At 54.3% G+C, this 16,569-nt stretch overlaps 7 protein-coding genes across 7 annotated transcripts; 4 read left to right on the top strand and 3 right to left on the bottom strand.

Annotated features, from left to right (window-relative positions):
* The first annotated feature begins 5,455 nt into the window (after positions 1-5,455).
* On the top strand, positions 5,456-6,108 carry CC84DRAFT_429275 (uncharacterized protein). Its single transcript, XM_018186202.1, has one exon. It carries the CDS (start codon positions 5,542-5,544, stop codon positions 5,875-5,877), a length of 336 nt encoding a protein of 111 aa, XP_018029020.1. The 5' UTR covers positions 5,456-5,541; the 3' UTR covers positions 5,878-6,108.
* Positions 6,109-7,104: 996 nt separating this feature from the next.
* CC84DRAFT_1170015 (glutamine synthetase) lies at positions 7,105-9,313 on the top strand. The gene is made up of 4 exons (XM_018179812.1): positions 7,105-7,529; positions 7,584-7,676; positions 8,025-8,529; positions 8,591-9,313. Exons 1-4 carry the CDS (start codon positions 7,494-7,496, stop codon positions 9,103-9,105), a joined length of 1,149 nt encoding a protein of 382 aa, XP_018029019.1. The 5' UTR covers positions 7,105-7,493; the 3' UTR covers positions 9,106-9,313.
* Positions 9,314-9,334: 21 nt separating this feature from the next.
* Positions 9,335-11,701, bottom strand: CC84DRAFT_1170014 (uncharacterized protein). The gene has a single exon (XM_018179811.1). It carries the CDS (start codon positions 11,607-11,609, stop codon positions 9,528-9,530), a length of 2,082 nt encoding a protein of 693 aa, XP_018029018.1. The 5' UTR covers positions 11,610-11,701; the 3' UTR covers positions 9,335-9,527.
* A 306-nt stretch (positions 11,702-12,007) lies between these two features.
* CC84DRAFT_1158581 (uncharacterized protein) lies at positions 12,008-12,756 on the bottom strand (the record flags this gene model as incomplete). The annotated part of the gene is made up of 3 exons (XM_018177054.1): positions 12,494-12,756; positions 12,109-12,406; positions 12,008-12,075 (listed from the first exon to the last, which is right to left on the bottom strand). The coding sequence occupies exons 1-3, from the start codon at positions 12,608-12,610 to the stop codon at positions 12,008-12,010; spliced, it is 483 nt and encodes a 160-aa protein (XP_018029017.1). The 5' UTR covers positions 12,611-12,756.
* A 636-nt stretch (positions 12,757-13,392) lies between these two features.
* Positions 13,393-14,011, top strand: CC84DRAFT_1132473 (DUF636 domain protein; the record flags this gene model as incomplete). The annotated part of the gene is made up of 4 exons (XM_018175937.2): positions 13,393-13,523; positions 13,571-13,725; positions 13,772-13,835; positions 13,886-14,011. The coding sequence occupies exons 1-4, from the start codon at positions 13,455-13,457 to the stop codon at positions 14,009-14,011; spliced, it is 414 nt and encodes a 137-aa protein (XP_018029016.1). The 5' UTR covers positions 13,393-13,454.
* Positions 14,012-14,136: 125 nt separating this feature from the next.
* CC84DRAFT_1223647 (putative RNA polymerase II general transcription and DNA repair factor TFIIH component Tfb5) lies at positions 14,137-14,450 on the bottom strand (the record flags this gene model as incomplete). Its single annotated transcript, XM_018183509.1, has 3 exons — positions 14,137-14,181; positions 14,230-14,384; positions 14,432-14,450. The coding sequence occupies 3 exons, from the start codon at positions 14,448-14,450 to the stop codon at positions 14,137-14,139; spliced, it is 219 nt and encodes a 72-aa protein (XP_018029015.1).
* A 142-nt stretch (positions 14,451-14,592) lies between these two features.
* CC84DRAFT_1170011 (uncharacterized protein) lies at positions 14,593-16,162 on the top strand. Its single transcript, XM_018179810.1, has one exon. The coding sequence runs from the start codon at positions 14,825-14,827 to the stop codon at positions 15,671-15,673; it is 849 nt and encodes a 282-aa protein (XP_018029014.1). The 5' UTR covers positions 14,593-14,824; the 3' UTR covers positions 15,674-16,162.
* Positions 16,163-16,569: the final 407 nt, after the last annotated feature.

Raw genomic sequence — 16,569 nt, 5'->3', positions numbered from 1 at the left:
AGCCGGCAGCTGCTGAACGAACGATATCTTGGGAGGTAATGCGCAGGCTCTGCGTGCTGGTGCCGTGCAAGTTGGTGTCGACTCTTCAGCAGGCCATGTCGGGCCGTGCGGTCGTGTCGTCGAGAGCGAGAGCAAGAGAAGGAGGGCCGAGCGGGCAGGTGAGACGCCTGGTGGTCCTGCTGGAGGATAGGAGGCGCGAGTAAAGAGTCGGGGTTGTACTTGAAGATCGGCGGCAGGGATCATGCAATGCTCCGTCGGCGCCCGCTTTGAACGGTGTTCAACAGCGCGGCTTCAAAGAATCACACGCGAAATCGACGTGAAACCGGCTGCGCAGAACGGGCAGCGCCTGCTGATGTAGAGGCTGTGCGGGCGCGGCTGAGAGGCGTCGGGTGTTTTTGGATACGTGCAACCGTTGGCCTGCCTTCGTCTGTAGGCTGTAACACGCTTTTGCAGCGCGCCGGCGTCGTCGAGCCCAGAGGCGGCCAGCCATGCCAGAAACCCTAGCACGATCCCTCCTCGCCAGAAACCGCGGCGCTGCGAGCGTCTCCACTCTCGCTCCCGCTGCAATGAACGTGAACTGATCCTCGGCGCGCTTTGTTGCCAACGCGGTGGACTGGAGACGTTCGTAATCGCCCGATGTGGCACCCAGCTGTCGTCGTACCATGCTTGTCGCAGCCGAGACCATGTTGCTTTCCCGACCTGTGTAATGCGTCGAAACGTCAGTCTTCCATGGCGTCTTGCACACATTCACCGTTGCAGTTGGTTCGGCGCTGTGTGCTGCACCTGACTCGCAAGTGCAAAGGGTCCTCGGCGTCTGCCTGCCTTTGTAGTGGTTCGTTTCCGCTGCAATTTCGTGGCGCCTTTCGCCTATCTCAGGCACAGCGCCGCTAGGCTCTTTAGCCTGCCTATACCCCTGGATGATTCGGGTCCGCGGTATTGATGTCCAAGCAGAAGCACAATGGCGTTGCGCGGTGCACGAAGTACTGATGCGCCTGGGGTTGAGGGAGAGCAGCGTGACAAGGCGCGAACGCTTCACAAACAAGTGACGCAAGGGAGTGACGAGATGTCCACTAACGCGACACGGGCGAGTACCAACGATGGCTACTGAATCATGATCAATCGAGACGGGCGCCCGCTACTGGACATACTTTGACAAGAGCGCCATGCGGTTACTCGGTCCCATTCCGCGGTGCTTGCTGAATCGAGTCCCTTCACCATGCCACCTGCTGGGCCAAAACTGCACGCCTTTTTATGTGTCTCCACGCCCTGTATAAAACACGTGGTCGTTTGGCGACCTTGCGTCCTCGGAACAGTGCCATGTGCTAGGCAGCTGTTGTGCTCCAGAACAACTTGTCCTCCATTCGAGCTTTGCACACGTAGAACGTTAACCTAGCTAGGCGCAAGAAAGAAAAAATGTTCGTCGATCTGTAGTATTCATTTCCATGCTACAGCATGTCGGACGTTGCCATACATTTCGACATCCCGTGTCTCTCTTTCCAAGCTCGTCGGACGTAAAAACGTATTCATGATGCATCAAAAGAATAATGGAATTATTCGTGTTGCCTCAACTGTAGGTGAATGTGGATTCTGCACTCTGTTGCGTCTGAAAACCCCCAGCCCAACTTCAACTTCAGACAAAGCCACGCAGCATACTGCTCATCATGCATGGCCTCATCGTTCGATTGTGATCGCCGCGCACCCGCATACACAGATTGCTGCACGGGATGTTGGAGACTTCCTTAACACTGTCAGACAGTGAAGCGACTAAGGCGTCGTGATCGGATATATGTGGCGATGACAATGTGCAATGAACCCGGCCTTAGACGTGGATGATACAGTGAATATTCTAGGAAGGACGGACTTCGATGCAACTGAGCTTCGGTTGTATTACAGAACTTACTACAGTCAACTACGTGAGCTGGACATGATTAGGGATGCTTTACACTAAGATGAACAAGGAACGGAAAACCCATTTGATACCATGTATGCTGTCTAGTTCGCTCATTAGTCTGAATTATCTTCACGACCACAGCAGCAGATGGACTTTACATAGCGCCTGAATAGTCGTCAAGATCACTACTGGACATGAAGTACCTACAGCAACGAGCAACATTCCGTGAGTAATCTTGTCGATTACTTCATGCGCGAATAGCTCCCATGGTTGGAGTACCATAGAGCTCACCGCCTTTGCACGAACGACCTCCACATTCATGAGAGCATTCTAATTATATGAGCATTGGAAGGAAGGTTACTCGACCATGAGAACGATTGCCGTATCTTGTTAAGGAGTGCAACCATCTTTGGCTCGCAAGTCTTTGCTGTTGAGTTGTAGAACACTATCGGCTCGTCGGTGTTGACCACCAGCCGCCTCGTTAGACCCTACAATTACTCAATTATATAAGACGTCGAACGTTAGGGTGTTTATTCTTGCACTCGAATTGGGTTGGGGAGATATGATTTTCGAGTAAGATCCGCATGTAGTCTCCATAACCCGCTGGGGCCGCAGACTTCGATCGAGTGGAAGGCCCCAGCACGTTTCTTGGTCGAGGAAGCCAGGGTGATATTGGACTTAGTCGGGCAACCGAATGAACAGAAAGGCTATTGAGTGGGACAGATCTAGGCAATTTCCTACGCTCCAAAATCGGGGTCTATACAGGGTTTCTGACGATGACCATGCGGTCCTTTCGCAACTTCATCTATGAGCATTCAGACAAAAAAAGTAGTCAATCGATTTAGAATCTTATGTACCGTCCGTGATTCACCAATATCTTCGTCATTCTAGAGTGTGCCTTCTCTACGTTGCCGTTGGCGAGTAGGTCTAAGCCAATAATTGCCGTAACAATGCATATTTGTACCAACCTATGTTGATAGGGCCGTAGCCTAGCGATATTTCACTTCGCTCAGGAACTCATGGGATGGGTAGAGGTCACTCTAAACCATGTCCTAAAGGCCCTGCCGCTATAGGTGCTGACGGGAGCTTGCAGCCCTTCGAAACGGGAGAGCGGCGCAAATCAAGCGTAAAGAACAGATAGATCGTATCAAATGTTCTGGATGTACCACGCGTTGCCTTGATGGCTAAAAGAGTATTAGGGTTTGGTTGAGCGCCACTGCCACGGCTCAATACCGAAAGAATCACTCCCATACAACATCTAATCGCAATGTTGCATGCGTAAGGAGTCAGTCGTCGAGGCTAGTGTGGATGCCATATGAACTGCACCTAGCAGTTTGATGTATACTGCTTCGCGTAGGCAATTCAAGCGGCCGTCCTATAGCGTGTCGTTGCACAGGTATTGCAACATCTTCGTGAACGATCCCGAATTCCAATACTGGTCTTAATGACGATCCCCTTACGAATCTGCCATCCTTGGCACAGGGGAACGAGTACAAGAGTGAACACAGGGCATACTGCAAAATAAAGCCGGAATTATGGATATGTTGGCGGAGGACAAGGAGGCTGCAGGTGGTCGTTCTTTCCGTTTAGTCATTGGAATGTTTCTGATTGGCTAAGCGCTCCGCTCGCGCCTCCTCCCCGCCTGACCTTTCTATCACCTCGGGGGCGTCATACCTGTATCCCCTTCAACTACTTCTACACCTTCACGCGTTATGACACCCTAACTCAATGGCGACTGCGATGACTGACTGCATGTCGCGGCGGTCATGGTGAGCTACGGACCCTGCAGGCGCTCCTCACTAACTCGACGCTAATGGGTTGCGTACAACAGCACGGAGAATTGCGATGCACCTCAGCTGGGAGCAAGTTCATGTTTCTCGTCCTACACTTATACCTCGCAATGCTGCCGATGAACCATACTTATTTCGGAATCTGGAGTCTGCCATTAATATCACATGATCGCGACGTCGCCTACCTAGCACAAGCAACAGCTGGGCACTGTTACCTGAAGTGACCGAACAAGAGCTGGATTTGATGGAATGAGCGTGTCTGGCACTCCAGCTTGGTACCGTTCGTTTGAAGCACTCGAAAGCATTGGAAGCATAGATCGTCGGTGTCAACAGTTCCCAGGCTTTCGATGTACGCACAACCAGTGTGATGCCCATATACGACGCGAGACCGAATACACGGATCCAGTCGGTTCTTTTCCCAACCTTGGCAACACCGATGAAAGACGTGCTATGAGGTGCACATGATAGCCCGGTGATGTTCGCCGCAGGCCTGTTACAGGCAGGCGAGGAAGCCGGATTACCATGCAAGACGACCGTCCAAGGAAGCTCAGCAGATCCGATATGGGTGTATATATCTCTTCAACAATGTTGAACATTGTGAACCGGCAACAAATGAAGTCGACAAGAAGAACCTTGTACACAGCAAGCAACCACGAGATGAGCCAATCAGCTGCCACGTTCTTCCAGGTGTCGCCTATTGGTTCGGAGAGCTGCAGCGTTGCAGTTCCTGTCAGGCTCCGGTTTAACAAGATGAAGAGAAAGTGACGAAGCCACAGCAGTTCAGTTGGTCACATGGTCTCGCTACACGAAGATTGTTGTGACGCCTCGAAGCCACGTCTCAACTCTAAGAGCCTCAACGCTCTTGATAATGCACCGCAGTACCGGTGGAGGCCAGCTCAACGACGGATACTTTTGGGCTAGACTTCAAGAGCCAATAAGCGCACAAGCCAATGGCAGACCAAGTTGAGCATGAGACTTTGCATTGGAAGAGCCCACAGCACTGCGATTGTCACCGCACTCGCATGCCGACTCGCTAGCGCTTGCACTTTTGAACCTTGGAAGAAATACCGTCACGTGATGATCACAGGGAAACCTGAGTGAGGTCATCTCGACTCTACTCTTATGATCAGATTCAAGCAAGATGCAGCCTCGGTACAGACGTTTACAAGCTTACAAAGGCCTAGTTATTCTGCATGTCACTGTCTGGATATATGTGCGACCAATGACAAAGTCGAGGATCGTGCTGTCGAATGAGTGAAAGGGCAACAGCTGCCATGGGTAGCCTGGGGGAGGGCAAACCTCGACGCGGACTAAATATTATCGACAAGGTGGCCAAAGAGGGCAGCTTCCCTCAAGAGAGAGTGCATGGGGTGCGGCTCATACTGGGCGCCAGTTGCAAGCCGATTAGGGTGGTTGGCAATACTGATGACAAACGGGGCAGGAGGACTGGGATGAGTGAGCGTGCACGTCAGTCCTCCACCAGTTTCTGGGCAACGCCTCCCCCAGATTTCCATCCACTTTGTCGGTACGGTGCATGGCCTGTGTTTAGTTCCCGGCGGACCGTCACGGCCACAATTTGCCTCCGCATCGGCGGTCTGCTGTTGCATAGCCTTGCGTTCATGCAGGTACCGTCGAGCAACCCCACGGGCTCCAGACTACGAGACGGGTTCTACGTTCAAGCGGATTGACGGTTCGGAATGGAGACGAATCGACTTTTCGTGCTCGTTTACAGTTGACTGGAGGTTTCCTCGAGGCGGGTGGGTAGACACCTCCCGACAGCGGACACAAAGCGAACGCGAACAGCGATAAGGTTCCGTTCTGGCAGGCAACAATCATCTCTCAATTGAGATCGAGGGCGTCATGGTGTTGGTACCTGCCGAGAGGGTAGCGGGCAGACGCAGGTCTGGAGGCACACTGCCGCCACTGCGAACCGGGAGCGCCTGGCCCCGGAATCATCCGAGCTCGTATGAGAAAGACAGCAGCATCTGGAGAACCCCAAGCGCACGTGGAATTTGGGGCTTTACCGTATCTGGTAGAGGACGTCCCCGGATTTTCGTTGGCTTATCGGGCAGCCCGCAACGTTCACTCTTTTGCCCCGAAGACCTGTCGCGCACACATGAAGTCAAGGTCACAGTTTTCCACATTAGCCTATCTTGCTGCGACTGCCCTCGACGCGAAGTCTTCACGATCAGTTAAAACAGCGCGGGCGCATTACGTTTGAGCATCAATCATCGCTGGCCAATCACAGGCGAGGAGGGTCCTTATCTTCGACCTGCGGCCGGGTGTGGGGCAGCGATGCCAGAGCCGCGGGGATGGCCACGAACCGAACGCCTCGACTGTCCCGGTTGCCGACATCGCAACACAGATCGTCGGATTGATGTGCGGCTTTTTCCAGGATCAAACGTGCCTAGAGACCTAGAACTCAGGCATTACATATTAACGTGGAGGGGTTGGAGCGAGAAAACTTGGTGGCAGGTAATACGATGAGCAACGACATCGGGAGAAGGGCTGTTTCTGCGAATGGAACACCAGTGTTGACAAAGCTGTAGACGCGCTAGAAGCAGGAATGGAACAATGCGGGATGGACCAAGTGGATCCGTACGTATACAAGACAATTTACCGCACTATTGCCAACGTTGCGCACTGTTCAAGCAACTATCAATAGACGGCCGGTTGCTGGAGAGACACACATGGCTCGGATGTGTGAGTTTGCGGCACTTTGAAGATGCTCGTGTGAGGGTCGTGTAACATTCCCCACGCGGCGGTGCACGCTGGGACGGGCCCAGGCATGCGCGAATTCATGGCTCTCGGCGAAGCAGGAACGTAGCTGATGCGGAACGCAGCGCGAGGCAATAGCCCGTCGTCGCGGATCTCGACGAGACGCAGCATCGGAAAGGGGCAATTCAATTCTTCACTAAGAGAAACGTTTTCGACGACGTTGAGCAGCGAGTGATGCGGCCATGACGGCGCTGGGCCGTGCAGGGGCTGCTGGCCGGGCTTATCGCTATCGCCACAGCGCCTGTGGCCTCCCCACTCCCCAACGAGCTAGCGCGACGGTCAAGCGCACCACACGCTGCTGATAGGCGTGCATGCAGGAACTGCGTCTGCATCGCGACCTCGAATGCATTGCGACCGCAGCGCGTGCAAAAGGAAGCTCGCAGCAGCGCATCGCACCACCGACTTGCGGTGAGCCCGTGGGGAGCAGGCGCGAGGAGCAGCAGCGGGCGCGTCGTTGCGCACCTCGGTGGGTATATTTAGCTCCCCCAGAGCGACGATTGCCATGGCTTTGTCGGCCACATGCGGAATACACAGGCGGCGCCACCGTGCCCAACCGCGGCGTTGTGGCCTGTCAGCGCGCCGCTAGGGCCACGCTCCAGTCTGCTACGAACAAAGATTCAATAATGAATTGGATTACGGCGGCGACGAGAAATGGCCGCGCGCAGATTGGGCCGCCAGTGACACAGGCGGCGGTTGAGGTGCAGTCGCGGGTCCAGATAGGCGTATCCTTGGGGCGAAGCAGGGCCCCCCAGCTCATTCACCGTCTCGTTGCATCTTCATCCCACGGACACAGTTCGGCGACGCCTCTTCTAAGTCTTGGCCAGTGCCAGCCTAACATTCTATCTACCTCACTGCCGCCCCGCCATTGCCCGACACTCTAGTCGAAGCCTACTTAAGGGTCTGACCCCCAGTTCTGTTATTCGCGCATATACCACACTTTCTACCTATTCCTGTACTCTGTACACCACCTCGACGCCCCTCTCCTCTTCCACACCCTTTGTCGTTGCCTTAGTTTGTTGCACATTACCGCAGTCATGGCCGAATCAACAATCATCTCCAATGCCGCCAACGTGAGTCACTGGTCGCGTGCTACTTTCCGCGCTCAAAAGCTAACTCGCCCTCAGCTCGCAAAGTACCTTCAGCTCCCGCAGAAGGGCAAGATCACTGCCGAGTATGTGTGGATAGACGGCTCCAACGGTGTCCGCTCAAAAAGCAGAGTAAGCATGCACCACTATTTCTTCCTGCCTTGCCCGCCTGCCCGCGGCGTCTGGCCGTGGCCCCGCACCAGCGCGCTTCTGCGTATATCTTCGGAAGGAGGAATGCATACATGCACAACGCGGTTGCGGTTACACTCGAATCGCCGCGGGTATTCGAGCCAGCGACGTGCGGTGACCTCATGCAGCAGCCGCCCGGCCGGGGTGTGCGGGCCGTGTCTGGTTTTGCTTCTTATCCACGATAAGAATCATCGAGGGGCAGTCGCACCCCTGCACAACCCCCTCGCGTGGCGACAGGCTCTGACGTCGCCGTCAACACCTATCGTAGAGTTGTTACTGACTGCTCTCCAGACCCTCAACAAGAAGATCACCAAGGTCGAGGAGCTTCCGGAATGGAACTTCGACGGATCGTCAACCGGCCAAGCTCCCGGCGACAACTCCGATGTCTACCTTAAGCCCGTTGCCTTCTACCCTGACCCTTTCCGGCTGGGCGACAACATCCTTGTCATGACCGAGACGTACGGTGCCGACGGAAAGCCCAACAAGTACAACTACCGCCACGACGCTGCCATTGTGCTTAACCAGCACAAGGACCACGACATCTGGTTTGGTCTCGAGCAGGAGTACACCCTCCTCGACGTCAACGGCTGGCCGTATGGCTGGCCCAAGAATGGCTTCCCGGCTCCCCAGGGTCCTTACTACTGTGGTGTCGGTACCGGCAAGGTCTTCTGCCGCGATATCGTCGAGGCTCACTACCGCGCCTGCCTGTACGCCGAGATCAACATCTCTGGCACCAACGCTGAGGTCATGCCCGCTCAGTGGGAATACCAAGTAGGCCCCGTCGACGGCATCTCCAGTACGTTTTTCCCGCAATCTTCCCCAGAATAGTGGAGCCTTCATGCTAATTACGTAAATAGTGGGCGACCAGCTCTGGATGTCCCGATTCATCCTGCACCGCGTCGCGGAGGAGTTTGGCGCCAAGGTGACGTTCGCGCCCAAGCCCATCCCCGGCGACTGGAACGGTGCTGGCCTCCACACCAACGTCTCCTCCAAGGAGATGCGCCAGGAGGGCGGCATGAAGCATATCGAGGCTGCCATGGAGAAGCTCGCCAAGCGCCAGGCCGAGCACATGGCCGTTTACGGCGAGGACAACCACCAGCGCATGAGCGGCAAGCACGAGACGTCAAGTTATGACAAGTTCACCTGGGGCGTTGCCAACCGTGGCTCGTCTGTCCGCATTCCCCGCTCCGTCGCTGCCGAGGGCAAGGGCTACTTCGAGGACCGCCGCCCTGCCTCCAACGGTGACCCATACCAGCTCACCGGCATCATCACCGAGACTCTGTACGGCAAGGTCGAGGGTGCTGACGTTGCTGCCTTCGCCGAGGGCACCGCCAACGTGGAGGAGCTTGTTGTCCCCGTCGCGAAACCCTAGAGGCGCTTCGTTTCTCTAGTGGCTGCGTTTACTTGACTTCTCTTCGACCCCCTTAGACATTTTGGCGTTGTGATTGGGTTTTAACGATTCCCGCCTTCACTTTGAAGGTCATGTTCTGGAGGTGCCGTTCAAGTGGTGCCTTGAGTTGGTTGCATGTAGTATACCATAGCCAGTGGTGAGATACACTGCGCACGATAATGAAGAGAGATCTTGGTTACTTGTTACAAACGCTCCTCTCGGATGTTGCTTGTGAACTTGGACGCATGCTGAATGTTCTCATGCAGGTGATACTAACGCACAGCATGTGTTCCTCGTCCGTTCTGGCCGTTCTTCGCTGGCCCACGGCCGGCACAAATGATGTTAGTCTATGGGGGTATATTGCGACTTCCAATCGTCCAGCCCAATCCATCTGCTCCGCTCAGTCAATCATCCTTGACAACCTCCCGCCTAATCCACTCGGCCCAAATCCCAAGATCCCCACACACATCCAGCGCCTTCTCAAGCCGCTTGATCTTCTCCCGCGCCTTCTCAACCCCTTCCATATCTACCTCTCCTGCCTCGCCCGTCTTGCTTGCACCAGTCTCGGCGTCCACGGCGTTCTGCTCGCTAATGTAAACCTCCGCGTTCTCGCCCACGTCGACGACCAGTCTGAAGGGTGGGTGGGGTGCCGTGGCGGAAGAGGAAAGGATGTTCTGTGCGAGCAGCTGGCTCAAGAAGTCGGAGGCGTTGGATGGGAGAGGCGTCTCCGGTGCGGAGGAGAGGGGGTGTGGGAAATGCAGTGCAAGTTTCGGAGATGGTGATGTGTACGCAAGTGTAAGGTCTATCTGCAGGCCTCGCTGCTTGTCATCCTTGGGTGTCATCGGAGGGGAAAGCGGGTTTTGCTGGGGCGCAGCCTTGGGAGGTGCGTTGGCACCGAACACGTCTTGTACGAGCGAGGTGGTGAAAGCGTACTGTCGGAATGTAGGGAGGAGGGCGACAAGCTGGCGGGGATGCTGGAACGGTAGGGAGTCGAGGGTGCGGGCGTATTCTAATCTGGGCACGTAAAGCGTGTTTGCGTGGGTAGTGTGGCTTTCGTTCCCAGCGTGGTCAATGGTGAGGACTTTGGTCGCGCTGCGAACCTCGGGTGTGTGTCCGCCCGCCCCAGTGGACATGCCGGGGTCAGCCTCTTCTGGCCTGAGGGCGAGACCGACAAAGGTCGTAGCGCGAAGTTCTTGCGGGTTGTATTCCAATCCGACTGACTGCAGTACGGTGACGTAGAGAGATAATGGAACCACAAGAGGTGGGTTGAATTTCGCGACAAAGCGAATGTTGGGTAGTCGACCTGGTGCATTGTCAATGTTCATGGCCTCGTGGTCACCTCCCTGGGACGGGGAGTCCAGGTATGTAGGTTTTGGCTCTAGCCAGTCAATCTTGCTTTGTGGAGTGTTGAGAAGGAGATTATTAATGTCGGCATCGGGTTGCGCATCTGGTGCCTTTTCGATGTCATCTCCTATCCAAGAGTCCGGTATGCGTATCGGTGTGTACATGGATGAGGGCGATGACTCGCACTCGACGGTAAGCGAGTAGATCCTATTGCTGTCTGGATCTGCCTCTTCTGGATATGCCTCGAGGTTCCTGGAGTCCGTCTCATCCTCATCTTTGTCTCTTAGTGAGGCAGCCTTCTGCGCCTTCTTTGGTATCAGATGCCGCCTATCCATCCAGTACTCCAGACTTAACCCGAGACAATGTCCCGCGTTCATTCGCGGCCTCCCACTCTTCTTGCACAGAACCTCCCGCTCAGCCCTGTAGCTTGCATTTGGCGCATCCGATCCAATAAGCTCTAGTGCCAGCTTCTTCTCATGCTCAAACAGCTTCTTTAAGCTTGCGTGGACGCTGAAAATCGCCTTGTAGCATGGAATTCCTGCATTTGCCTTGCTCAGTTTGTCCATGTTCATCAACTTATCCAGGTTTAGCGAGAAGCGATCCAGTGTGGTATTGATCTTTCGAACGCCCGGCGGCGGTAGCAGACTCTTCTTCAGTAATCTCGACCCAGAAGTCTTGTATACGTCGTCATCGTCGTTTGCCAAATCAAGGTTCACGCTCGTCACATCCTCGTTGAGCAAGCTGATCTCACACACAGCTTCGTCTCCCAGGCCGAGGACCAACAGCACAGTCCCGTCCCCCTTTACATCCCGCATCAACTCGATGTGCTCCTGCTTGCACAGCGCGGCTATTCCCTCCTCGCTCACGCGACCCTTGCGCTTGTTTATTAATGCGATTATGCTTTCCAGGCGGCGTCGGCGCTCTTCTTCGTCGGCGCGCCCAAGCTGGCTGGCGGTGAGACCCAGCGAGGACATGCCCATGCCGCTCATGGAGATGCCCATTCCAACACCACCTTCGCCAAGCATATTAAGAACGGCGGGCGAGTCGAAATTCATGGGTGGAACGCTGCGGGGTGCGGGCGAGGAGAGGTTGTGAAGGTGCTGCTTCTGCGGCGTATTTGTCGAGGGCGTAGGTGTCGCCATCGTTGCGAGCGGGAAGATTGCTCTTTAACTGCGAAAGGACGTTGGGCACTCTTGCGGCGAGAGTTTGATCATACCATCACGCGGCGCGACAGGGTTGTTGTTTGTCAAAGACGAGGATCTGCCACGCGCAGTTGAAGCTCACGCGAGTCATGTCTTGGCATATGCCATCAAATGTCACGCACTGCACAGTAGACATGAACTGCTCCGAGCTTAGGTCAATCCAGGAACGACGAATGTTGGTTGGGTCGCTGAATATCCACGAGACTGTGCTCAAAGTTCTTGTCGCAAAGGGGTATCATGCGGTCCATTTCTCCATGTCAAGTCAAGCCCAAAACTCACGCTGTGCTACGTCAGACCCTCAGACCCTCAGATCCTCAACATCCCCGCTGGGAAAGGACTCAATCCAGCTCGATATAATCCTCGTCATCTTCAGGTATCTCCGTGATTCTTCCTTTGGCGCGCAAGCCTCACGTTGAAACTTGGGGGGCGGCTTTTCTACCCTTGCCCTTACCCTTTGCCACAACCCTCGCACTCCCAGACTTACTCGCCGTTTCCTCGTCTGGTGTAGCGATACCAGCTTCGATTGTCCGGACTTGTGAGCTTGCTGCATCTCCGCGGCCATAATTAATCTCCCTCGGCCGCTTGCGCGGCCGGTCGAGGCCTCCCTGCTGCTCCCAATGAGCCTTGTCCCGAGCCTCCTGCTCCCATCGCTTCCGGATCTCGTCTTCTTCCTTGTTTTCCATGCTGTGGAAGGATGCGTGGTGCGCGCAGCCGTCACATTCGAAGCTAGACGTGCTCTGTGCGAAGTCAGCGCTGACTGAAGAATGATAAGTGATCTATCACACACTCTACGAATGGCGGTGAGAAGCGAATGGCGCCTTTACCTTCAGGGGATGTAACATGAACCGTAGGCAAGGGCACTTGGCCGACATTATGGATGGCTTGTAGTTGCATTGGCCTCGTGGTGGCACGTAGTTGGCCCATACTGTGGGTGTAGCCATTGTAGGCGTTGAGGCGAGTTTAGAGGACCTGATTGATATCAGGGTTTCATTTGCGACGCGTGATGGAGCAGAAGGAGTGAGAGCGCATCATGCCATCCTTCGTATCTGTGCACGAACAATTGATGGCTGCCGTCGCAAAAGAGCAGTTTCGCAAGAAAGCAACGCGGGGGCAACTCGACGCGCCTAATGTCCACACGGATCCACGTGATTCAAAAAGGTCCACGGGTCCAATAGCCTACCCCGCTTTGCTATTTAAAAGTTGAACTGCATTCCAGTCCAAAGCTTCAGCTGAAGCCCGGAGCTCATGTCACATTCCGGCCAACGTCAAACTGGACGCAGCAGTTCGGTACGTTGATTATGGGTTAGCGGTGTGGTATTTGAGTTTCGTGTTGAATGGAATTTATTGTGAGCGAGAGATTCGGCTACCAAGAACATGACAGATGGCCGATGTACAAATCGTCTGCAAACAAAATCAATCAATCAATATACCTCATGATATCGTGTATACATCTTGGTCTGTTGTCGATAAACAGTGCATTGCGCTGTTACACTGAGCTGGTGGCTCTCATGTTATTGCTCGCTGCATCACGCTCACATGTCCTTTTCGGGTTGGGGCAACTGCGGTGGGCCAGACGCTAGCCTACTGGGCCTACGGAACAGGCGCGCTCCGTTACCAAGGTCATCGACTCTGGACGATCGTCGTGGTGGGGTAGCTGTCGCCTATAAAGGTGCTGGAGGTCGTCGTGGAGCTACGTCAACACACTACTCCACCATTTTCACGAACCATCACCGTCCAAAACTCATTCCTCGACGCAGCTGTTGTAACCACTAACCACCATCCACCATGGCCCAGCAAGGAGGATGCATGTGCGGTAACATCCGTTACAGCGTCGAAGGCGAGCCTGTAAGCAAGGTAAATACACACTGCCGCACCAATGTCGACGTCTGCTGACCTCAAAGGCCCTATGTCACTGCGCCGACTGCCGCAAGATTACCGGCTCAACTTACTCCACCAACGCCATCTTCCCCAGCAAGCAGTTCAATCTCACTCGGGGCACTCCCAAACAACACTCCAAGACGGCAGACACCGGCAACAAAATCACCAGCCATTTCTGGTATGGCCCCAGGTCAACTCATGTATTTTGACTAAACAATCGCCAGTGGAGACTGCGGTTCAACCTTATTCAGGGAGACTAGCGCGTTTGAGGGCGCGAAGATCGTCAAAGTATGTATGCTGCTCGCAGTAAACCGACCGGCAAACCTAATCGTGACCAGATCGGCACCCTAGACGATGCCAACGCATTGTCTGACTTGAAGCCTGGCGTTGAGCTCTTTGCGAAGAATCGTATTCCTTGGGTCGAAGCGGTTGCTGGTGCCCAGCAGAAGGATGCCATGTCGTAGTAGATACTCGAGAGCTGGAGGTGGACGGGTGGGTCGCAGAGGTGTTTGTGGACGAGCGGGAGGCAGCGCGCGCCTAGTAGAGGGCGGATGTAGACTAGATTTCGAGATAGTCGTCGACAAAACTACTACTCGTCTTCGTCCAGTTTGGTTTCGATGCGTTTTGAGATCTCCTGTAGTGTATTAGCACGCGGCTCCAGAACGCGCACGAGGACACGTACCTCCTGGACTCTCCGCTTCAGCTCTTGAATCCGGTCATTCTTGACCAGAAGGTGCTCTTCATCGCCGAGGTCCTCAATAACGTATTGGTTACCGAACTCTTTGTCGAGATTCAGGATCAGAGCTTTAATGGACGGGTCGCATTTTACGAGAACACCTATCCTATCAGTGAGTTCCCTGAGCCTCGTAGACAGGGGGACGTACCTGGAACTGCTTTCACCATGGTGAGGGGTTGGTGGGATGAGGTCGCCGCACAGGTGGTGAGATGTTATTTAGCGGCCCATGAAGGTGTTCACGTTCGCAGGTGCACGGTTGGTGCATGGACCCTGATCGCCATGACACAATCGCCCTTTCCGCTTCGGGGCTACGGCAACCGCGGTCAAGCTTCCGTGAGTTCCGGGCATCATGAGAGACACTCACGCTGTAGCTTCTGCCAGCTGCTTATGTTCCTTCTTTCTGATACTGTTGTCCGGGTGGTTATATGACTTATGATTGGCTCATTGGCCTTCGAGCGAGGCCGGTCCATGTGCTCCCTTTCTCTTCCCTTGGACCTATCGCTTCCGTCGCTGTCGTCGGCTTGTCTCAAGACTTGCGAAGATGTACGCAAGAGCTGCACATGAGACCACAAACCTACAACTTATGCGCTCCGACATGCTTTCTGGTTCGATATCCGGTTTCATTTCTCTTCCATCCTCGCTGCTATCTCTTATCGCCCTCTTGCCTATGAGCGCCTCCGGACAACGCGCGACCGCAGCGACTCCCTCTATACCAACAATGCTCTCACGAACCGAGCATACGCAATCAATGACAACGTCCTACATGTCTTCACCTGTATCGAACACTACCGCAGCGGCTACGAGCACAAGCACGCCGATTTCGAACGATATCCTGCCGGGCGCCACCAATGCTAGAGATCCTACCGCAAGCGCCTTTAGATACTACTGGCTTATACTCGTCGTCTTTGGTTTGGTGATCGCACTTTTCCTCTGGTGGATTAATCGGCGCCGAATAAAACGCAAAGAGCTTATGCGTTTGAGCGGGCGAAATGCGCTTGCGCGGGACATGGAGGGCTGGGTCAATACACGGAGATGGTACCATGGTGCTTGGAGACCGAACGATATACGTGCTTCCACAAGGAGAGAAGAAGGGTTCAATGAGAATGGGGAAGCGCCTCCGCCATATCGACCGAAAGGCGATGTGACTGTCACACAAGATCCTGCGACTGGGCTGTCGATACCGTTGAGAACACTTTCGAGGGAGCAGGTAGATGCTGGACATCCGCCTGAGTATCACGAAACCCTCAATCGGCATAGCGATGATGCCACACGACCAGCTATGGCAGACTCAGGCACAAATCTGCATGCAACAACCGACTCACCGCCCAGGTCGTCGATCGGGGATCTCGTACACGTGCATTATGATCGAGGGACGACTGCTCAATTATGAAAGTAGTGTACACTGCGACCTTTTACCACGATTTTATGACTCAAATTTTTGCGATGCATTTCTACGACTATATAACACACATTGACCTAGACGGGAATCACGGCATCGTGCGGAGATCGGGAATGGATCTAGAGGGTCTCGCATCTCTTAGCTACCGATTCAAGAATGAACTTAATTAACCTCTACAATCATCTTAAAGTCTCAGAGTACTGATTTCACCCTCGAATGGTCGAAGGCTAAAGATTCGATTTCTTCTTCGGTCCGCGTGTTGCTTTGCCCTGTTGAATCCTAAGGATCATACTTATGCCACTGTAGCCGGGCTATGCATGCCGCCGGAGAAAGACAAGTGAGGGATGCTGGGTGGAACGTCTGGACTTTTCGTACGGTCTCTCCAGAAATTCGCTTCTGATCACCTTTCATTATTGCAATAATGAAATGGAGAGTACACAGCGATGTGAGTCTGTCGCTTGTGCTTGCCTTGCATATTTTCTAGACTTATCCCAAGTCGCACCTCCCCTACGAATGTTGCCGTCCTGACTTGCAAAGCGAAGTGCTCCCTATCGCCGCCGTTCCACCGTACCCTGACTCTACCGCACCCTGGCTCTGCAAATCAGTGTTGAACAAGTTTCTTTCTCTTCTCGCATCGCCGAGCTATAGTCATTTTCAACACAGACTATCCGAGCAATCTCCAATTTGCCGTCCGAATGCCTGCCGAAGCCGAAACGGCACCTCACCATTTGGCGGCGGCAGGGCATTAATAAGTTCTCCCACTGCTTACGCCGCGGTGTTCTGCAGCTCGCTTGCTATTGCAGATACGAACGCCCGCCTAGACGCAATTCGGCGTAGTCAAGCTGCAAGGCTGGAGAAAACCTGCATCTTCGTTGCTTCGGCGAGGC

This window comes from Paraphaeosphaeria sporulosa (genome assembly GCF_001642045.1).
Source record: "Paraphaeosphaeria sporulosa strain AP3s5-JAC2a unplaced genomic scaffold CC84scaffold_18, whole genome shotgun sequence".
Lineage (NCBI taxonomy): Eukaryota > Fungi > Ascomycota > Dothideomycetes > Pleosporales > Didymosphaeriaceae > Paraphaeosphaeria > Paraphaeosphaeria sporulosa.
This window is presented reverse-complemented; position numbering and strand designations above follow the sequence as displayed.

Bases quoted from the DNA above. Each gene is read 5' to 3' on its own strand.
- CC84DRAFT_429275 (XM_018186202.1), top strand. From the start codon at position 5,542: ATGGTGTTGGTACCTGCCGAGAGGGTAGCGGGCAGACGCAGGTCTGGA.
- CC84DRAFT_1170015 (XM_018179812.1), top strand. From the start codon at position 7,494: ATGGCCGAATCAACAATCATCTCCAATGCCGCCAAC. The intron at 7,530-7,583 runs GTGAGTCACTGG...ACTCGCCCTCAG, and splicing joins TCATCTCCAATGCCGCCAAC to CTCGCAAAGTACCTTCAGCT. The intron at 7,677-8,024 runs GTAAGCATGCAC...ACTGCTCTCCAG, and splicing joins GTGTCCGCTCAAAAAGCAGA to ACCCTCAACAAGAAGATCAC.
- CC84DRAFT_1170014 (XM_018179811.1), bottom strand. From the start codon at position 11,609: ATGGCGACACCTACGCCCTCGACAAATACGCCGCAGAAGCAGCACCTT.
- CC84DRAFT_1170011 (XM_018179810.1), top strand. From the start codon at position 14,825: ATGTACGCAAGAGCTGCACATGAGACCACAAACCTACAACTTATGCGC.